The sequence below is a fragment of the Alosa pseudoharengus genome, unplaced genomic scaffold (assembly GCF_046254945.1).
Source record: "Alosa pseudoharengus isolate Yale_2024_CS ecotype anadromous, Long Island Sound unplaced genomic scaffold, YU_APseudo_1.1 YU_APseudo_1.1_scf_7, whole genome shotgun sequence".
NCBI classification, from domain to species: Eukaryota; Metazoa; Chordata; class Actinopteri; order Clupeiformes; family Clupeidae; genus Alosa; species Alosa pseudoharengus.
The window spans coordinates 20,999,105-21,021,939 of record NW_027468859.1 but is presented as its reverse complement, the minus strand read 5'-3'; the positions used below and the strand labels follow the sequence as shown (position 1 = coordinate 21,021,939).

At 43.3% G+C, this 22,835-nt stretch overlaps 1 protein-coding gene across 46 annotated transcripts in view; it reads right to left on the bottom strand.

Annotated features, from left to right (window-relative positions):
• Positions 1–22,835, bottom strand: part of nrxn3b (neurexin 3b) — a 281,812-nt gene that overhangs the window by 181,820 nt on the left and 77,157 nt on the right. For 33 of the 46 annotated variants that reach the window (XM_076272011.1, XM_076272014.1, XM_076272052.1 and 30 more), the window contains 3 exons: positions 4,754–4,957; positions 2,142–2,168; positions 89–208 (listed from right to left, as the gene is read on the bottom strand). In XM_076272011.1, the coding sequence (XP_076128126.1) occupies positions 89–208; positions 2,142–2,168; positions 4,754–4,957 (351 nt within the window). The remainder of the gene's footprint in view (positions 1–88; positions 209–2,141; positions 2,169–4,753; positions 4,958–22,835) is intronic. The other 13 variants (XM_076272035.1, XM_076272008.1, XM_076272020.1 and 10 more) reach the window with 1 other exon arrangement.

The following is a 22,835-nucleotide window of genomic DNA, read 5'->3' as shown; positions in this document are numbered from 1 at the left end:
TTGCAATACGCATCCTGTTTTGCAAGACTAGACACAAAAGAGACTGTATTAATTTGCTGTATGTGTTTTAAAAGTATGTGGTCCATACCTTCAGCCACATCATCGTCCACCATGAGTTTCAAGTTTTTACCGCGCCGGATCACTCTGACCGAATGCCACTCGTTGTCGTTCAGCTTTTGGCCAGCGTACAGGGTCTCGGGGCCCTTGCCTGAGAATGATGACTCATTAGTTTGATCAGAGGTGTCTCTTTGCAAACCCAATATTTGCTTTGCTCTCAGAATCAAATCTCATGGCTGCCAAGTGAAATTGACCCACACAAATGTACCCTGGACAGCAGCTAGGTTAGATAAACATAGCCATTTATCATATGGTCATATAAATGTGATTTCTCTCACCGAAAGCACATTTTAGTTTTAGAATTAGGCTCATCACTGTCCAGCAAACTGTCACATACATAGTTCTATCGAGTACTATCCTTGCTAGACAAAAGAACATAGATGTTTTACATGAAAGAACATAAAAGAAGGTGCTAGTAAAATCAACACTCGCACAGTTCAAAGCAAAGATTGGGTTTGCCATTACCTGGATATGCAGCAAAAACATTCAGTTATAGTCAGTTATTGTCATGAAAAATGTTCATACATACATTGTTTTTACAGAAGGATGGACAAGTATTCACCTTTACCATTTACTAGTAAATCATCTAGATACTGTAAAACAATGCAACTGCAACTGCTTTTACTCTTAAGAGGTTGTCTTATAGCCACAAAAATAAGCAGCTTTGATAAAAAGAAAAATGTACTCTAGTTCAGTGCAGATACTGTATTGCTCAAGCAATCCATAATGCCTCATCCACATTTCAGACAAATGAGTCTAATGGAATGCACTTTATCCAATAATGCATGCATACTGTAGAATATGTTTGCCTTTAGAGATCAATATCCTTTTTCTTGCCAATTAACTTTATATAAAAACCTTCATCCAATATTCATCAAAGGTTCTTTGCTGCCTGACTTTGGATTCTTTCATTTGGCAAAACTGGTTCTCCTCTGTAGCCTGGGGTTCTGATCGATTCTGCTCTGAGTCCGATCGCAAGAGCACCTCCACTCAGAGCACATCAATGGCTCTGATTACAGCCCAAACTCAGTGGTCAGGTCACATGAGTAATTGATTCCAATTATACCAGCTTTTTGGCCCCGGTGGATGTGGGCACATGCACATGCACAAACACACACACACACACACACACACACACACACACACACACACACACACACACACACACACACACACACACACACACACACACACACACGCACACACACACGCACACACAAACACACACACCTACAAGCACTCTTTTGAACATTCCTTTATGCTATACACACACACACACACACACAGCTATGCATCTTCATCGAAAGTCTCAAATTCCCAAGCAATGTTGGTCTGCTCCTCCCAGAACTCATTCGCATGTCGATCAGAGATCACTGACCACTGCGACCTTGGCCATGGCTCAATCTCCCCACTCCCCTTTAGATTTTCATACGCCTCCCCAATCTATCACTGGGTCTACTGCTGCTGCTTCAGACCTAACCACTCAGAATTTCAATGCAAAAGTCAGGTGCACAGGGGGATTGCATTAAATGTATGCAGTCAGATATTTAATTGATCTGCCAGTCACAAACTCAAAAGAGGATCTGATAGTGCACAAGGCAAAAGAAAAGACAAGAAAAAACATGAACCTTGAGCTGTAACATTGGATACCTCATTATGGAGTTTTAAAACGTCTTAGTCACGCTTCACAGATCCAACTGGGGCTGGTGGATAAAACCTCTGTATGAGTAAGAGCAGTTGCACTGAAAACTCACTCACAAGTCCTCCCATTACCATTGCTTCATAATGAAGAGAAAACAGTCCCTCAAAATGATCAAACTTTTCAGTCCCATAGATAGTGAGTTAGGTCAGCCTGATGCTTCATGTCTTGCACAGCTTATGATAAAAACATATCAATGTTTACACTTTCTATCATGAAATAGCATCATGCCTCTAAATGTCTTGGGCATTTCAAAGGCCCACACTGTACTGTACAGATCATTCAGCATTCTTTAAAGAGCAAAAGAAGTGTAGTGGTGACTTACTGGAGTTACAGTTTATCCTGACACAATCTAGATGGGGAAGAATAAGTGACAGATGAAATCGCATCCTTCAAGGTTACAGCTGCAGACATCCAAAAACAGAGAGTCCACCTTCCGGGGACGGACACATGCAGGCAGGGACGGCGGCCATTTTGTCTCAGGCTGTGATGGGTGACATCACAACACCTACTCTGGGCTCATTAACTGACGAAAGCTGTTCAGAACTTCACTGTGTTATCTGAAATGGGATGGGGAGCTCAGTGCAAGGGCTGGCTGAGATAGGAGGTGCTATTTCCTCATAATGGCTTTGCTATCATTGCAGTGAATTACGCACTGCAGTAGGCCTAATTTCCGTTGTTATGGGTTTTTTTTGCTGGATATCTAAAGCATAAAGGTTTCTTAACAAATTTAAAATGGCCGCCAACTGTTATTGGCTAAATGGATTTTATGACCCAGACTTATCTGTTGTTTGCTAGAGTTTTTGATGTCTTTGTTAATTCCAATTGTATTTCTTTCAGACATAAAGTACATAAAGCGTGTTAAACACACACACACACAAAACCTGGTAATTATCATGGTGTGGTGATCAAATGGGATCAGAGCTATAACGTTCTGGGTCGACATCCATGTAGCCAGGATCCGTCATGTGCCGTCAACCGCAACAGAAAAGTGGAAGCAAACAGCCTCGGTCCAACAAGCACCAGCACCATACAGTGGCTTCCAGGCTAACCCAATGGAACCCTTTTGGACCACGATGCACAGAGGAGAGTGCTATGTGTCACTTAGCTCAGAATTAGGCGAGCCCAATAGAATGAAGTGTGTGTGTGTGTGTTTTTATGTGTGTGTATGTGTGTGTGTGTGTGTGTGTGTGTGTGTGTGTGTGTGTGTGTGTGTGTGTGTGTGTTTGTTGTGAACGCGTCTTGGAGGGCGGTCATGGGTGAATGAGCAGAGATGGGCGAACATTCACAACATCATCCTTATGAAAGGCGAGAGTGATGTGTGTCTCGAAATTAAAAAGAAAGATGCTTTTGTTAGTGTGAGAAAATAAAAATTACAATATGCACCTACTGTATTGACATAAATGCCATAGCTGACTTGTGACATGACGAAATACCAGTGAGGTGATATCTATAGGAGCTATAGGTTTAGCATATTTTTTTTGCTGTGCGACCATGCTTCACTAACATGTACAGGGCTAGATGGCTCCTTCAGCTTGGGTCTGCTCTACTAGTTTGTGCGTATACAGTGTATACTGGGAAAGCGGGTGTTTGTACAACGGTACAACCACATACTCATGCATTTCATGTATTCAGTATTTATATATTTATGTTCTTGTACACACATTTATGTACTGCCATGCGTACATTTTATTCATTCAAAGGATATGTACAGTATCGGTATGTATTTCACATCACTATATTACTATATCACTATATTATGCATTCATTTACATAATGCATATAGATTGTGTGCCATATACAGTGAATGTGGGTCTTATATGCTGTAAACATTTACAAGACGTGTGTGTGTGTGTGTGTGTGTGTGTGTGTGTGTGCGCGCGTGTGTGTGTGTGCGCATGTTGAACATGAGCGTGCTTAGCCACCATCTGCAGGTGCTCTGGTTGCTCTGGTCACAGGGCTGTTTGCCCAGCGGGCCGCAGGCTACAGGCCATTGAAGGGGTGAGTACCATCTTTTGACAAGGCATGGGACATGCCACCAACAGCAGGGGGAGCTAATGAGTAAGAATGGAAACCTGATGGCAACCCAACATCAAAACCAAAACAAAACCTGCCCCAAAATCACATGATTTAGAGATATGGGCACACTGATACAGGTAGATTCAATATATAAATAGAGCAATGGCAAATATACATAAATATGTATATGTTCTTACATTTAAATGAGGATTTGCTTAGAATTTTTCTGAAGTTTTATTTTTTTTTAGAAGTTTTATTTTTCTGAAGAATAGAACTAATACTTATTATTACTATGGTAAATAGGATGCAATTACATATTTTCTTGGTATTACATTTACTTTTGAGGGCTACTAGGTTTACCAAGACATCTAAGGATGATAATTTAACTGTAAAAAATATGGTCTTATATTATCATTCTTTAGAATTATATGGCACTGAAATGTCAATACCATGAGGAAATGATCATGATTTGATCTGGGCAAAAGATGTGCCGTGTCAAATAAGCAGCATGGACACTGTTATGTGGTTAGACTGAATGAGATATCGCCTGTCTACAAAAAACATTTCAGCAAAGCCGGAGAGAGAGAGAGAGAGAGAGAGAGAGAGAGAGAGAGAGAGAGAAACCACAACACACTTTCATGCAGATAAACACACATTTCATGTTCGGGAGAGGAGAGAAGGTTAGAGATGTCAGTCAAAAAAAAAAAAAAAAACGAACATAAACAAAGCAGACTTTGAGAACTTCAGAAAAGCACTTTCATAAATGAAAGAACAAAGCGGAACTCATAACGTTAAACAAACACAATGAGAGAGAACAGACTGCAGAGAGCACGAGGCCTCTGGTGGAGAGGGGAGGGGAGGGGGCAGGACGGAGAGGAGAGAGAGGTCGAGAGAGGTCGTCGCCGTTGTCGCGGATACCTAAGTTGACGGTGAGCTTGACACGGCCGCCGTCCAGCTCGAGACGGAGAGTGTCGGCGGAGTCGCGCGACGTGGCGGCCATGAGGATGCCGTAGGCGCGCTGCGACTGGAAGCGCAGCGACACGTCTTCCGCCTCGGTGTGCATCACCTGCGGCACCGTGATCTTCATGTACATGCTGCCGTCAAAGCTCAGGATGGACGCCTCTGTGGGGCAGAAAGGACGACACAGGGCGGAACGCCAGACAGAGTCCAGTTAGTCATCTATAATCAGTCACGGATGCATCAATAATATCAATCAATAATAAATATGAACAAATAATCATTCATTTTACTAGTTTGCAGAGGTGGACAGAGTACACAGCTTCATTACTTGAGTAAAAGTACAGATACCCTTTGCTAAATTTTACTCAAGTACAGGTAAAAAACAGTCAAATGTCTACTTAAGTAAAAGTACTGAAGTACTTGTTTTTAAAAGTACTTGAGTATCAAGAGTACAAGAGTAGCCTACATTTTCTAAGTATTGCATTACTACTGCCACAGTGCTTACATTTATGTACAGAAACGTCCTACATGGAGTTATGAAAAATGTTAATGTTAATACCTTGGAGAATGTAAGATGAATTGGAATTAAAATCAAGTCATTTTCATATTTTTACCATGTTGCCAGGGATGGGCAGTATTTCTAATACATGTATTTAAAATACATATTTCAAATACAAAATACTATTTTGTTTTTGAAGTTTACTAGTTAAACACAAAAAAGTAAAAATTAGTAGTTGTAATCTGTGACCTAACATAGTCAAAACTTCATGATGACACCTTCTGAATGCACGCCAAGTTTCGTGGAATTCCGTTCATGGGGGGCCACACAATAAATTAATTTATGTTACTATACACCAACTGGCCTGTAGGTGGCCGGAGACAGTTTTCTGTGAATATTTTGAGAACCGTAGGGCATAGGAGGTCCACCTTTTTTTGTATGTTGGTCTTAAGGGGGCATGTCAACCTATCCCATTACCACTTATTTCATGTATAGCGCCACCTAGTTAAAAATTAAAAAGCAAAACATTATCTCTGGCTGACATGGTCAAAACTGCACGAAATTGAAAGTGTAGGATCATTATGACACCCTCTGAATGCATGCCAAGTTTCGTGGACTTTCGTTCATGGGGGGCCTTACAATAAAATAATTTATGTGTACATTTAGTGACCATACACCAACAAGGATTCCCGGGACACTGAAAGACCGGGGTACACGAAACTTGGTGGGCATGTAACCCCACATGGATAGCATGGAACCATCACTTTTCGTTTTGATCTGTAGCCCCCCCGCTGGACTGGACCCCCTGAAAGGAGTGTAGGGCAGACACAGTTTTCTGTGAATATCATGAGAATCGTAGGGCCTAGGATGACCACATTTTTGCGTATGTTTGCCTCCAGGGGTCATGTAAACCCATTCCATATGCACACATGTGCATAAACAGATACACACGCACACACATACATTCACAGTAATCCTACGTATGACACATACTCACACAGTAGACATATATACGCATGCATGCATATGCACACACACAGGCACATAAACAGGCAAACACACAAGCACATGCACGCACACACACCCACCCACACACCCACACACACATAAACATAAACATGTACACGCACACATGCACACAATTCAAGAATTTCTCAGAATTATGAACAGGCAAAATGGGGGTGGGGTTGTATAAAATGTATATTACATGTGAAATCTATGAACTAATCATGTTTTGGTACTTGTTGTCTAGCAGATAACAGTGAGAATTGAGTGTGCATAATGCAATACAGTGAGACAGTTAGAATCATATATGCCTTTCAGCGTGACTTATTTTTGTGGAAAACATGTGCTGGACTGGGCGGCGGTCATATTTTGTACCGCTCTGCGGTACATCTAGTTTACTATTTTATTTAATACATTATGGTAATATTTAATCATTACATAAAATCTTAATGTATGTAATGTGTGTCTATGGGTTTAAAGATGCAAATAAACATATGCACATACACACAAAACACCCCCCTCCCAGCTCTGTTCCATTAACCTCATGGGTTAATGCAGTTTAGCAAGGCAGCGGCTGACCGATATCCTAACACACATACCATGCAGGGCTTCATTTATGTGGCAAATAGCAGACTTAAAAGCAGGTTACTCAAGGGAGAAGTTGGAGACTTTTGGGAGATGTATTAAAGAGGGTGGCCATCCATGAAATACCTGCTTTCTGACACATTGGATTTGGAAGAAAATGAATCCTTACTGGATAAGGCAGGACACATGAGTGAGACTGAGAATGTTCTGCCATTTTCTGATGTGAGAAAAGGTTAAGGGTGTCCAGAATTATGCTGTTTTCAAAATTAATCTTTTTCTGTTTTTCAAAATCACAACACCTGAGAAAATTAAACTGCTGTTATGGAGAGGGTTTAGTGCATAATGTGCATTACTGTAGTGAATACCGTAATATAAACGTTCAAAATTTCATGTTATTTGTACATGCATCATTTCCATGAATGTGACTTTTCTCAGTATTTGTTACAATTATGGTCACAATGTGCCGTTGAGCTTTTATGTTATTCTAAAGTGTCATTGTTGACTACATTCAAGACATACATATATATATATATATATATATACAGCGGGGAAAATAAGTATTGAACACGTCAATATTTTTTTCAGTAAGTATACTTCCAGTGAGGCTATTCGCATGAAATTTTCACTGGACATTAGTATTAATTTAGGTAAACCACACATATATAAAACCCCAAACATTAATGTCTAAAAGTAGAGTTATGATTAAAAAAGTGGAATGGCACAGGGAAAAAGTATTGAACACGCTAAGAAAAAGCAGTACTCAAAGGCAAGAAATGGCAAGGAACAAACTGGAATCTATAAGTAGTTAGAGAAATTATCCCTCCTATCTGTGCAAATTGATATAAGCTGGGTTAGTACATACTGGTGGGCTATAAAAAGGTTTTTTGTTACCAAGGTGTCAAACAAGAAACATTTCATAATGGGTAAAAGCAAAGAGCTCTCCCAAGACCTTTGCAACCTTATTGTTGCAAAACATATCAATGGAACTGGTTACAGATGCACATCAAAACCTCCGAAGCATCCAGCAAGCAGTATTAGAGCCATTATCTGCAAGTGAAAGGAACATCACTGCATCATCACTGGCCATGCACAGGATCTCCTTGCAAGATTTCTGACCAGGAAGTCAGAAGGATAGTCAGAAGAGTAGTCCAAGAGCCAAGGACCACTCGGAGAAAGCTCCAGAAAGACTTGGTACAGTTGTTATAGAGAAAATCATAGGTAATGCACTCCACCGCCATGGCCTCTATGCACGCTCATCCCGCATGACTCTATTGCTGAAGAAAAACATGTCAAAGCTCGTTGAAAGTTTGCTACACAACATTTGGACAATCCTATGAAATACTGAGAGAATGTATTCTGGTCAGGCGAGAGCAAAATTGAACTTTTTGGATGTCTTAATACACACCATATTTGGAGGAGAAATGGCACTGTGCATCACCCTAAAAATACCCTACCAACAGTGAGGTTTGGAGGTGGTGGCATCATGGTATGGGCTGTTTTTCATCTCATGGTACTAGCAGACTTCATACAGTTGAAGGACTGATGAATTGAGTCATTTTGGTCTGGGAGAATCTTGACCATCCACCAGGATGATGAGGATGAGACATGGCTAGACCTTCCAGCAGGACAATGATCCAAACCATTCAGCAAAGAAAACTCTCAATTGGTTTCAGAGAAAGGAAATCAAGGCCCTGACTTCAATCCAATTGAACAGTTTTGGAAGTTAACTAAAGATCAGGATTCACAAGAGGGACCCCTGGAATCTTCAATATTAAAGGACTATCTGTTGAAAAGAATGGGCCAAAATCACACCAGAATACTGTAACTGGTTAGTTTCGTCATACAGGAAATGCCTTGAAGCTGTCATTACGAATAAAGGCTTTTCCACAAGAAATTTCAGCAGGCGTGTTCAATACTTTTTTCCTGTGTCATTCCACTTCATTACACATAACTCTACCTATGGACTTTAATGTTTGGATTTTTTTATATGGGTGGCTTATCTGAGTTAATAGTAATGTCTGGTGAAAATTTCATGCAAGTAGCCTCATTGGAAGTATACTTACTGAAAAAAATGTTGACGTGTTCAATACTTATTTTCCCCGCTGTATATATATGAGGTGGACCAAAAACAGTCTAATCCACCAGGGAGAACCTCTTTAATGTGCTTGTGGAACTCTCTTTGTAAACACAACCTTAAAGTCAATAGCTATCTCTTCACTTACACTTTTTTCTCCTTTGCAAACATTACTTGGGGAATGAGTTTTTCACCCCCACAAATCGATGTTGCATTCCAACTCAAATGCTATTGAGGAATCATTTGCCCTGTCAGCAGCCCTGGATTGGAAAGCACCTCCACATAATTCCCAGAGTCATTAGATGAAAGCACTCTTAGACAGCAGCAGACACAACACATAGACCGGAGCCTGGAAAAGCACATATTAGGCCTATGGGCTCGCCTCTGGCATGAAACACGCCCTGATGAAACTCTGATTAATCTCTTCCTAGGCACAGATCTGGCGCAGATAAGACACAGCTCCGGCCCTGATGAAGCTTGGATCTGGCCCAGATCAGGCCCAGAGAAGGCACCGATGTGGGACTGATGTGACAGGGGCCTGGCCCTAATGAGGCGCACATCTGACTTCCCGCACCTCAGTACCTGCTGGCTCTCAGGGGAGTATTTAAGCTTTAACGCAGGCTGTTCACCTCCTGCTCACCCCCCCCCCCCGCCTCCTCTCTCCCTCTCCTGCTCTCTCTCTCTCTCTCTCTCACGAGGTGCAGACTCCGGAAAGCATGGCGTGTGATGTTTCCGCCGCGCTCGAGGAGCAAACACGACGCCCCGCTCAGAAGAACACCCGTGTGATGTCTTGATTACAGCAGCTGAGCAGAGTGCTCCCCTCCTCGACGATCATGAGTGTGTGTATGTGTGTGTGCTTGTGTGTATGTGTGTGTGTGTGCACGTGTGTTTGTGTGTGTATGCTTTAATGCTTGGAGTACACACAAACACACACACACACACACAAAATCCACATGGTGTACCATAAGTGTACACAATCATCTAGTCAGTCACAGACATTCACACACGGACACACGTGCACGCGCGCACACACACACACGCACGCACCCACGCACGCACGCACGCGCACGCACACACACACACACACACACACACACACACACACACACACACACACACACACACACACACACACACACACACACACACACACACTTGGCACAGCTGGGGGTTTCTTAGGAGAGATATCGGCAGCTCTCCCGACTCGTTTTAGATGCTAATGAAGTGATGTGCTTTTCAAAGGTGGGGGGGGGGGGGGGGGGGGGGGGGTAGGGGGTTGGCTGAAAATTGAAGTCAGCACCACTTTACATAATTACCAACGAAATTGCCAAAGACAGCAGGGGGAAGAGGTTATTAACATGAAAGCTCGACTGCTTTAGCTCGGCAGGATTTTTCTCCCTTCTCTCTTTCTCTGTCCCTTTCACTCTTTCTTTCCCCCTCTCTTTTTCTTCAGCAGGGTCTGCGGCACTCTCCATGTTCGACAGGTTACACAAAAACTAAACACGCAGCCGACTCATCTTCTCCAGACCCCCCCCCCCCCTCTCTCCCCTCTCTCTCCCCTCTCTCTCTCTCCCTCTCTCTCTCCCACACAGTTCAACGAAATGTCGTTTCATTGGGGATCAGACGACAACAAAAGGAATCGCTCCTGGAGAGCAACACTCATCAGAGGGCCACGGCACGTCCAGTCAGTCACAGTGAGCTTCCTCGTCACACTGACTCCAACGTCACTCACCCATGGGTGGTAAGGGTGGGGGGTGGTAGTCTTTTCAAGTGCACTTCAAACGACTGTCTCTATCGCTCTCTTTCTTTCTCTATCTCTCTCTCTTTTTCTCTATCTCTCTCTCTCTCTCTCGTTCTCCAACGAGAGTATTCTCGAAAGCATCTCAATGTGTTATCAGTCACGACGAACTGTAGATGAAGTGTCCAAATGTGTTGGGTGCAGCAGCAGTTGAAGAACAGGCCTGAGTGCATGGCTATTATCCTCGGTGAGATACAGCAGTACATGCGTGCTTAGGACATTTCATAGTCTACAAACCCTCTCTTTCTCTCTCTCTCTCTCGCTCTTACACTCGCTCTCTCTCTCTCACACTCTCTCTGTCGTGTTCTCCTAATCTAATTCTCTTACTCCCTCTCTTCTCACACTCTCCCTCTCTGACACTCTTTCTGACAATGACATGCTCTCTCTCTCTCTCTCCCTAACACACACACACACACACACACACACACACACACACACACACGCACACGCACACGCACACGCACAAAATGAACACACTTTCTCTGTCTTTCTCTTTATTCTTTTCTATATACTCTATCTATCCATCTCTCTCTCCCCCTCTCCCTCATCCTCCCCCTCTCTCTCTCATCCTCTCTCCCTCTCTCCATCCCTCCATCCCTCTCTCTTGCAGGCACTGAGTGTGAAATGGCTCCTCTGAACACAAGAGGCTCTTAGCCATGAGCATTATCCCAGAGTAATCCTGGTCATGTGACCTGATGGAGCATAGCTGCTGCATCAGGCACAGTGGAGCACTCTCCACAATGCCCAGCCAGCCAGGCAGCCAGACAGGCAGGCCCCTCTCCTCCTCCTCATCCTCCTCTTCCTCCTCCTCTACCCCCTCCTCCTCCTCCTCCTCTTCCTCCTCCTCCTCCTCCTCCTCCTCCTCACTACGCAACCCAACGCAACGCACCGCGCTACACCGCACCAGTCTGCCTGCAGGGAAAGACTGCACTTACAGCAGCTTAGTGGCCTCTCCCCCTCACACACACACACACACACACACACACACACACACACACACACACACACACACACACACACACACACTCTATATATATAAATAAATATATATTTATATAGTTAGTGCATACACACACACGCACAGGCGCAAACATGCACAAACACAAAACACACACACACAAATCTCAAATGTCATCGAGTGCCTCTATATTAGAACACAGCAATCTCAAACACCGCATCCTGGCAGTGGTATCATAACCTGACATTTATTCAGTCCACACTTGTGGCGCCCACACCAAGCACATTAGAGGCCATAAACTAAACATGAATCCTCTTTGCTTTTATTTTGGGACTCATCCAGCATCACAACGGCAAGTGCACACAGTGTGTTACAGCTTTATGGATAACATAATGAGTCCATACATTCAGAAATACATATATGTGTCATTTAAAGAGTTACATAGGATTATTATGCATATACTGTATCTGAACCAATATTCTATGTTTCATGATTGAATGCAATAGTCAAGATGACTACTAAATCCCTGCTTGTGAAATGTGATCTCTCTTCAGTCAGTCAGGTGTGGCCATGGCCACTAGATGGCGATGGAGGCCACTAAAGCAGAGGAAGTTGAGCATGAACTGCAGGAGTTCCAAATGAAATGGATAGCAATCAGAGTCTTGGTTCTCCACGCATTCTGTGCACGCATTCCGAATGCATGAGAGGAAGAGGGAAGAGGGAATCCCATTGGCTTAAACGGTCACATTTAATAGCATGACACTGCAGCTTTTTGTTTCTGGTGACTTGCCCATAACAGGCTGACGAAGTTTGCTTTCAGCGAGGTGTGACGACAACCATGTCCCCCACCCCCACCCCACATCCTCCCATTCTCTCTGCTGCATACACAGGTCTCTTACTGCTACCCAGCCCTTTGGGTATTCACTCCAAACTCACTCTCTCTCTCTCTCACACACACACTCTCTCCCACACACACACACACTCAGAGGCTTTGATTGAGTATTTAATATGCCAATGGTGTGTATACACTTCAGTTCCTCAGTTTATTAAGTACACCTACTGAGAAAAACGAATAGAGTCTAATACAACAGTCCTGTGGTATATCACTCATTGAGATTGTTATAATACTCTCTTATGTTGATGCTGTTTAAGACAGGTGTTGATTGAGTTATGTGATCATTTTGGAGGATGATGTTTGTTGCTGTCACACTGTGTCGAATTAAACAGCAAGGTGTTTCCGTTATTTAGCCTAGTCACTAACTGAAATGGAGTGGTCAATATTAACAGACACATGTCAGGGGTTTCAGTTTCAGCTAGCTCCGTATTTCTCATAGGCAGCGATGGCTATATGTCTCTGTGTGATTATGTGTGAGAGTATGTAGGCATGTGTGTAAATGTTGAACATCATAGTAAGCAAATCTAAATAATATATAAAAAACATTAACAGCTGCACTGATATTACCTGAAAAACAAAATAAAAAAAAATGATTTATGAAAATTTGTTAAAATGGAGGATATAGTGGAAACTCTTCATGCATTATATGTTTATCTGTGTGTGTGTGTGTGTGTGTCTCGTGTGTGAGTCAGTGTCATGGCACTGGCATGAAATAGGCCATCTCAAGACTCAAGTACACACAAACAAATGTTAGCTCGTACACACACACACACACACACACACACACACACACACACACACACACACACCCACACACACAGCACAGCTGTACTCCAGCGGGTTGGACCAAATGATCCAGTGACTATCATCTCAGGCCAATCTGAATAATTCAGAATCCCCATAAGCGCATGGTGGAGAAGACAACTGCACGCTCCCTCCCAACCTCTAGCCCCCATTCCTCCCTTCTTTTCTCCCTTCATCCCTAACTTCTCTCTTTTCTTTCCTTCTCTCTTGCTCTCTACCACCCTCAAAAATCCTGTCTTTCTCATTCTCTCTCTCTATCTCTCTCTCTCTCTCTCTTTCCTCCTCCTCCTCTACTCCTCCCTCTAGCGAGCAGTGGGGAAGGGATGGGCTGTGTATATGTAACCTGCTCACAGGCTCGTCATCACACATTTAATTACAAACGGGGATTAGGGATTCGGAGCATAATGTCCTCGCCGCCGCAAAAACCACAAGCGATGCAGCAGCAGCAGCGGCAGTGGCAGCACAGTAACGGCCGTGTGGACCCACTTCCAACTCCTCCAGGTGACTGGGGATTTCTCATAAACACCGGCTGTGACAAGAGAGGGAATGACACTCGTTCACCTACACTCAACCAGCCCTCCCGAGCGTCTCTGTCTCTCTCTCTCTCTCTCTCTCTCTCTCTCTCTCTCTCTCTCTCTCTTTCTCTCCCTCCCTCTCTCTCTGCCTCCCTCTCCCTGGAATGAACAGAAGAGACATTCTGGTAGGAGAGAGTGAGGAAGGCACTAGAGTGGATGGATCTTTTTTTTTTCTTTTTTTTTCTTTTCTTTCTTTCCACCCAGCTCCACAACCCCTTCAAGCTTTGACCATGAGCCACATGCACGCGCGCACACACACACACACACACACACACACACACACACACACACACACACACACACACACACACACACACACACACACACGCACACATACACACACACACACAGACACACACACAGACACACACACACACTGCACACACACACACAGACAACAGACACCCTGCAACACTGAATCCAGATCAGTTGGCCGGGGATGAAGAGCAGTTACGGCGAGCGTGGGGGGGGGGGGGACACAGCTGTCCCACAGGAGGTTCCATGTGCATATCAATGCCGTTTCATTAAGTGGCCAGTCTAATCACGGCAAAGGGGGTAGGGGGTGACACTACCAAATTTGGCACCTGTCTTTGACAAGCGCATCGTGCATCACAACATGAGGGGCGGCCATGAACATAAGGCAGGAGGCAGATAAAAAATAGAGATTGTTTTTTTAACTGAGAGAGAGAGAAAGATAGAGAAGGGATAATTGGAGAGAGGAGAGGGCAGAGAAAGAAGGAAATAGAGTGAAGGGCAGAGAGAGGAAGAGGAGGAGGATGGAGAGAGAGATAATAAGAGAGAAAGAATGGAGAGAGAGAAAGAGAGAAAGATACAAACAGAGGATTTGGTTAAAAACCGAGGGAACCCTGTGACTTGGTTGATAATGATGCAGATACCAAAAAGTCATTATTCTGCTCAATTCCACAATTATTTGACTTTCAGGGGCAGTGAAAGATAAACGAAACAAAGCCGAGCACAGAACGAGAGAGAGAGAGAGAGAGAGAGAGAGAGAGAACTGGACAAAGCTTTTTATGTGTGGCAAATGTGCAGGCACCTGCAGTTTCACTTTCACTTTCAGGATATTAATTTGTGCCACACACGTATTGTATGCACACACGTATTGTATGCCTGTTTCTTTCCGGAGAGTTCTAGGAAAATCACCCAACGCACTGGAAGTAACCTGAGATAATGCTGAAAGTTGAATGACAGATCTATTATTTAAGCGCTGGCGATCCACTGAGGACATTTCGATGTACACACAGAGAGACTGACAGCAAAGTCCATATGGCAGGATTCATCTATCTAATATGAATGCCTCGTCCCTGAAAAACAAGTGTTGTGTAAGGATAGTAGCCATGTTGGCATGAACTGCACACATTACTGTGAGTTTTTTCACATGCAAATATAAAAAAATGCAAATACTGTGCTTTTTGTTCTTGGAATTGTTTTGCTATCTTCAAAACGTGTCTAGACTCCTTGTATCTAACAAATGAATTGTCCTTGCAGAGTTGCAGTGGGGGGTGGGGGGTGGTGTAAGGGAGGAAGGAGGGAGTGAGAGAGAGAGCGAGAGTAGTGAAGTCTATATGACCCAGGCGGTGGCTGTGGTGTTGTAACACTCTGAAGCCTGGACACCTTGTGTGCTATTTGCTGCTGAAGCTCTCACATGGAAGCAATCGTGTGTGTGTCTGTTTTTGTGATTGCTGCTAAAGTGTGTGTGTGTGTGTGTGTGTGTGTGTGATTGCGGCTGAAGCGCTCACATGAAGGGCACCGTGAGGGCGCCTGTTACTCAAGACGGTTACACCTTGAGGTGTCAAGAGTGCCTGTTGGCCCGGATCAATGTCTAAGCCAAGGTGCTCTCCGCCCCGGACACGAGAAAAGGAGAGAATTGAAGAAAGAACAGAACGGAAAGAGAAGGAGAGGAAAGAGGATTGGTTAAAGGTGAGAGTGTAAATTCATCACTTTTTCATTAAAGATATGACGCTCGATTTTAGTGAAAAGTTGCTGATATTCGGCTAATCAAAGCTAATCAAATGTCTCCCCTCCCTTCTCCTAGACAGATGTGTGGATCAGTCAATGTCACTTTATTCAATTCCAATAATCAGAGCCAGGACTGTATAATCAACAATGGGTTTGAGTAAACACACCCTTTAAACCTCTAAATCACGACAGTTGTTCTTTCATCGGTGTACTTTTTCAAACTCATTCACAATGAAGGGGAACGTTTTCATCAGCTTTATTTACCTGGTGTCTTGGTGGCACCTGGTGACTTTTTAAAGCCTAATGGATTTATTTATTTGGAACAAGGTGCAGACATTCTATTCAAGATATCACCGAAACAGCCGACAGAGACACGTCCTCCATCTTTTATAGAAAGTGCTTTTCTTTATTGAAAAGGGTGGACTGACTGTGAATGCACTCAGGCCTTGTAACACACAGAGGCTTGTGGGTTTCTTGAAAGCATGAAGTAAAGAATACTTTGACCATTTTTCATTCTACTTAATAGAGAAATATCAGAATGTACAGTGCAATATCATGTCAATGGTGTCAATGACTTACTTAATCCCCTACATGGTCAATCCTAATATAAAATGTAATCCTAAAACCTAATCTCCCTAATAGATATTGCTACTGATACTTGCTTATGTACCGATTGTTCAGCTTACATTATAGAGATCATGAAATTGTATTTATGTCAGTTTCAAAAGTGAGTATTATGTAAAACTAGATGTACCGCATAGCGGTACAAAATATGACCGCCGCTCAGTCCTGTACATACATTCCGCGAAAATAAATCATATTAATGAATTTGTCTCCATCTTCTACTCCATCCCCCACTCTTGAAACTTTTGTGTATGCTTGTTTGGAATGTGTGTTTGCGGGCCGCACACAAAGTATCCTACTGGCGCTGCAAAGGTGAATAGATTTGTAGCACTTGCCAAAAAATCTGTAGCATTGTTATAAAACCTTTAAAATATCTAAACAAGTAGGCCAGTTCATCACAGTCCATCCATTGCAACTGGACTGATGAAAGGTACACCTGTAGGCTACATTGTATTTGGGAAAGGCAGAAGGTAGCAGCATAATGTATTTATTTATTTATTATTAAACAAAACAATCCCTGTCAGTTCCATGCAGTTTTCAACAGCTATCAAGAAGAGAGGTCATGTCATGGATTTTTGTGAATGTTTCTTCTTCTACATATGCATAAGTTTAGTCATCTAGTAGTTCATATGATATTCAGCTTTATTGTCAATGCACAAATTAAATACCAGTAGTCTAAAACAAAATGCCGTTTTACCCAGTGGTGCAAATAACTGATATGTCCAAAAGGGCCTTCATGAAATGCGTTGCTAGACTGTTCATACACATTTTAACGGGCCAAGTTGAAGAGCTACTGTCCGTTATTGTTTGTGCAAATAATATGCTGATTCATGTTCCCTTGCATTTTGCAACTATGATGTCCATGTTTTAAGAAATCAATATTTTAAGAAATCGAAAAGGAATCGCCGGCAGATCAGGCTTCAGTTCACCCAGCCTAGTCCATGGTAGGCGCCCGATAGAAATATTGTTTAATTTTGCGATTGAGATATCCACGTACTGGCGCCCCCCCTGCGACGTGTTCGCCCCCGGTTTCAGAGCTATTCTAAATGCAAAAATGCATAGAGGGAGTTACAGGTATGACAAAACCGTGACTGTTAACTATAAGCTATATAAGGTAGGCCCTATGATAGGCCTTCACAACATATATTGTCACTAGGCTATGCTGGCGACCCAAATAAAATCTCCTTTGGGAACCAATGGCTTACAGTATCAAGCGGACTTAAGCTGCCATCTCTTGGCGAAAAGTTAATAGTTTTGCATATCAGTAGTAGCCTAATACATTTCACGCAGCTGTGTGAATCACTGAAAGCGACACTTCTAAATGGAACCCAACCCACTGTAGCTCAAGGTCTGTGGCTAAAGCAGCCATAATGAAAGCGTTATCATTGTTTGGATACTTCACACACACGTGTTTTTTAATCGCATAGACTACTACTACCAAGCTGGAATCAAAGCACATCGACTCCCCTCTCACACCCTAAACACGCACTTCAAACAAACAAAAAACGTCTCAGTCTCACGGTATAGCAAAACTGTTTTGGACCGATGTAACGTTGGTACTAAATCATCCATCGCAAAGAATGATTTTTGTAGCACGTGCAACAAATATGTGTAGGTACAGCCCTGCCCAGGATACATCTCTTAACGTGCGCTCTAAAACATTTGGTTTAAATGGAGATGTAGATCACGGGTGCGTTAATAAATCTACATTGCGGCGAGTTGACACAAATTATTCACTTTGACGAATTTATGTAGTTTCAGATGCTTTTTGAGACTTTGAGCTAAATGCCCCAGCCCGGTGTTTATGATGCATCATAGACAGGTTATCTTTCAGGTAGCCTATATATTTTCCATTAGAAAACCATCACGTAGCGAACCTGTTGTGGCTAACTCACTTAGCTCCTGTTAATAGCCTAGGTTATGGTCATAAGCAAATGAGATGACAGTCGAAAGATGCAATTAGTGCTGTTATCAATTTTCTTGGTAGCCTATAACCGCATGGTTTTCTACAAATACATCAATAATCAAATTGGCCTCCATCACTCAACTAATGCTAACTGTGACATTATTTTACCTACTCTAGGCTATTGATATAAGTTAAGATTAACGTAGCCTACCTGCAGTAAAAACCAAGCATGTCCGATAAACATTCTCAGATTTATTTCGGCTTCAAGAAGAAATGGGAATTACATATCATGCAGAAATCATCCTACCCTTATTAGACGTTCTCTGCGGTAAACTACAGTCTTGTCCTTGTAGGAAGCTTAGTGTCTTTCCAACCCACTTTAGATTAACTTCCAACAAAATTACATCTCACTGCAATGATGCGCCATCAGGTGGACAAACGACTACGTGACGCCAATACTGGAAATGCAGCCAAATTATTATGATGAATATTTGGTTTTCCTTTAATCCTACTGAATTTGCAATTATGTATCGCCCGTTGTAATTGCCTATACTGATGGTATGTGCGTGCCTGTGTGTGTGTGTGCGTGTGTATATGTGTGCACCACCATCTACAGGCCAATGAGTGTACAGTCACTAAATGTACACATAACTTAATTTTTTTAGACCCCCCATGGATGAAATTCTACGAAACTTGGCATACCCCCAGAGAATGTCAGGTTAATCATGCACATAAAATCTGCTGCAGTTCTGAACATCTTAACTGAAGAGAGGGGCGATTAAAGCAGAATGATATTGCATTTGCATTTTTTACCGGGGGGGTGCAAATCACAAATGAGTGATTATGGGCTAGGTTGATGTGGGCCCTTGAGACCAACATACCATAAAAATGTCTTCATCCTCGGTGCCACGGTTCAGGTAGTTATTTAGGAAAAGCTGCATTTTTTGGGTTTCGGGGGCCCAGCGCGGGGGGGGTGGGCGGGAGGGGGGGGGGGGGAGTGGCCCCCGGGGACCAAACCAAAATTTGCAGCTTTTCCTAAATAACTTTTCCGTAAAAGTCTAGTGGGGCTACATACCCACCAAATTTCATGTGCCCCGGTGGTTCGGTGTCCCGGGTATCGTTGAAAAAAAAACTTTGACAATCCCTATATGACCGCTTCGCTAGCTTCGCTAGCGGCAGTCATAATTAGGAATTACAAAACTAACCTGTTTTCTAAAAATTGCTCTTAAAATGATTACCATTTGAATCTAGGGGAGTTAAGCTGTGATATTGCTGTCAATGTCTCCACTAAAGGAAATTATATTTGCTCCTCTTTAAACAAAACAAAACACTCCTATGAAATGCACAGTGCCATTGTTCCCAGGAGCTGGCACTCACACTGTTCCTGAATCAGCCACACAGACCACAGGGGCCTTAAAAACAGTTTGAAGACAGACCCGTGGAGATGCACCTCTTCCCACTTAACATCCCCTTGGTAGTGTGATTCAGTCAGCTGTTTCCTGTTTTGGATGGGGGGTCAAAGAAGTGGAGAGGTGGGGTTCATTTAGATCATGTTAAACTCTCATCAGATTCGCCTCTAATGATGGACACATGGTAACTATTGTGATTTATTGTGGTTAGAACACATCCGGGCCACAACTGGCCCAAATCAGAGCCGGTCCTCTGAACCGTGAACGCAAGTGTCACATCAGCTCTGCATTCAGTCTTTCAAGCAAAATAAATAAATAAATGAATGAAAGTCTTTAAAGCAATTCAATTATGCGTGTGCTAAGGCTCGGGGTAGGGAGGGGATATTGTGGAGTGTAATTACCGGCGACAAACGATCAATTATGGTTGTTCTTTATTTTCTCCTTTGGGAGCGCTGGAGACGTGGAGACAGGGGCTGATAAATGAGCTACAATGAGCCTGTGTGTTTGTGAAGAGGCAGTGTGTGCCTATGTGTATGTGTGTGCATGTATGAATGCTTGTGTGTGTGTGTGTGTGTGTGTGTGTGTGTGTGTGTGTGTGTGTGTGTGTGTGTGTGTTTGAGAATCTGTGTGCATGTATAAATAAATATTTGTGTGTGCACTTTGAGTGTGTGTGTGTGAGAGAGAGAGAGAGACAGAGAAAGAGAGGGAGAGAACAGAGAGAGAAAGAGGAGCAAACACAGTGCACTCTGTATGTCCTCAGCATATGAATTGCATCTCCAGGCACACCCAGCCTGCTGGAACCTCCATCCCTGCTGTCCTCCCGTCTACCTCGCCTGTCCCCCACACACACACACACACACACACACACACACACACACACACACACACACACACTTATACTCCTCCTTTCTCTCCTCCTCTCCTCCTCCTCCTCCTCTCTGCCATCACTACCGACGCTTCCATTTCTTTCCACTCCCCTTCTCTGCTCTTCATCTCCTCTCCCTCTACTCTTGTACACAATGTGTGTGTGTGTGTGTGTGTGTGTGTGTGTGTGTGTGTGTGTGTGTGTGTGTGTGTGTGTGTGTGTGCTCTCTCCCACAGGCCCGTTTGCTTATTAACGGAGACATGGAGTCATTTTCACACATCCGAGGTGAAGGGCAAAAAGGGGCTGTTGCACCACATACGGCAACAGCGTGGGTGGGTGGGTGGCAGACATCAACCATGTGTGTGTGAGAGTGTGAGTGTGTACTGTATGTGTATGTGTGTATGTGGGTGTGTGTGTGTGTGTGTGTGCGCGTGTGTCTGCATATCTGTGTGTGTGGAGTGTGTATGGTGTGCATGTGTAAATCGCGACACAATATGCCACAGGAGATATTTGGCCACTTCCTCATTCGACCGCAGTGGAAGAGGAGAGTCCCAAAGCGACCAGGCCTGGTACAGCCCTTGGCTGTGAAAATGTGAGAAATGATCTCCAATCCAGCTTCTGCTTGCTGTTCCAACTGCGTGGAACAGTGTGGTTCAACAGATTGTGCGTCATTTTCCTTTGGAAAAAAAAGGGCAATGGCTTACATTGCGTTGGCAGGGGTTCAAAGCTGTGTCTTTATAACCGCCGTACTCTGTTAGTTAACCAGCTCAGTTCATCAGCGGCAAATCTACCCATCACCCACAGCATGCTGAGAGGGATAAAACAAGGCCTCTGGATCTCAACACTATAAAGCCAGTGGCTTTAAAGGAGGGCATCGATTTCAAAAGCCACAAAAAAAACCACTTCCCCTCATGTGGCAATAAACAAAGTAGCACTGCCTACCTGACAGTTGAGGAAAACAACAAAATGACAAATAAATAGATAAGCACAATGGTTTATCTTGTTTTTGCTTTGGCTAGAGCTGAACGTTCTGTTTTAATTCAGCTGTTTCATAATTATGAGTATGCTGGCTGCAGTATGAATCACTTTAATGTCCTGTCTAAACTGACTTCAGTGAAAAACATACATGAAAGCCACTATATGAGGGTGCCTGAGATGAAAGAATAATAAAAAGGGGTTCATGGTACTAAGATAAGAAACCCTCTCACACCTTTTCTATTATTTGCTGCATAAATAACACAACCTTTCAGAGCCATTTGCTTAAATACTACACACAAGGGATAATGGAAGACATGGCGTTCAAAATTCACCCAAGCAGGTTTATGGTATAATTTATTACTATTACACTAGTCTTTTCACATACACTGTGGCTCGGTGGTGACTATTCTCCATTTGTGTCATTGTTTGTGTTGAGGGGGCTGTACTTCTGTATGAATGTGTTTTTAGGACAAAAATAATTAATGGATACGTATATATTATATATCACAGTGAGTGAGTGGTCACAGTGCCACTCTCCGCTATGCTCTCCAGAGAACTGTAAGCACAATAATTGCAGTTTTCCACTGGGTCTTATATAATGTGCCTCTTACTGTGCTGTGCTATGCTGTGCTGTGCATTGTTTGACATGGCGTAGGCAATTTCATACGACATGCCTTTGTGCATATAGGTTTTCTAACAGCCTGATGATGTAAGCAGCCACATCGTAGCATGCCCAGATCCTACAGGAAGATGACTTTTAAAAGGGACCTTACAGCCTGGGGCAGGAGGCACGTCTGCCTGGTATGCCTACTGTGCAAACCAGGAGAGAGGAGGACTGCAATATCATGGCAGGCGGAACACTCAGCTCAGATCTCCGCGGTGATAGCACTGACCCTTGCACTGACCCTTGCCTTACAAGAAAAGAGTGGTAATTTCGCAACACTCTGACCAGGCCCAGTCAAAACATCAGGGGGACCTCATGAAATGCCTGCCACCCTAAAAAGGTTAGTCACTGAAGGCCCATTCAGTGTGGTGATGAAACACCCCCGCAAGGAACAAGAGAAAACCAGTTCACATCCCAACACCTG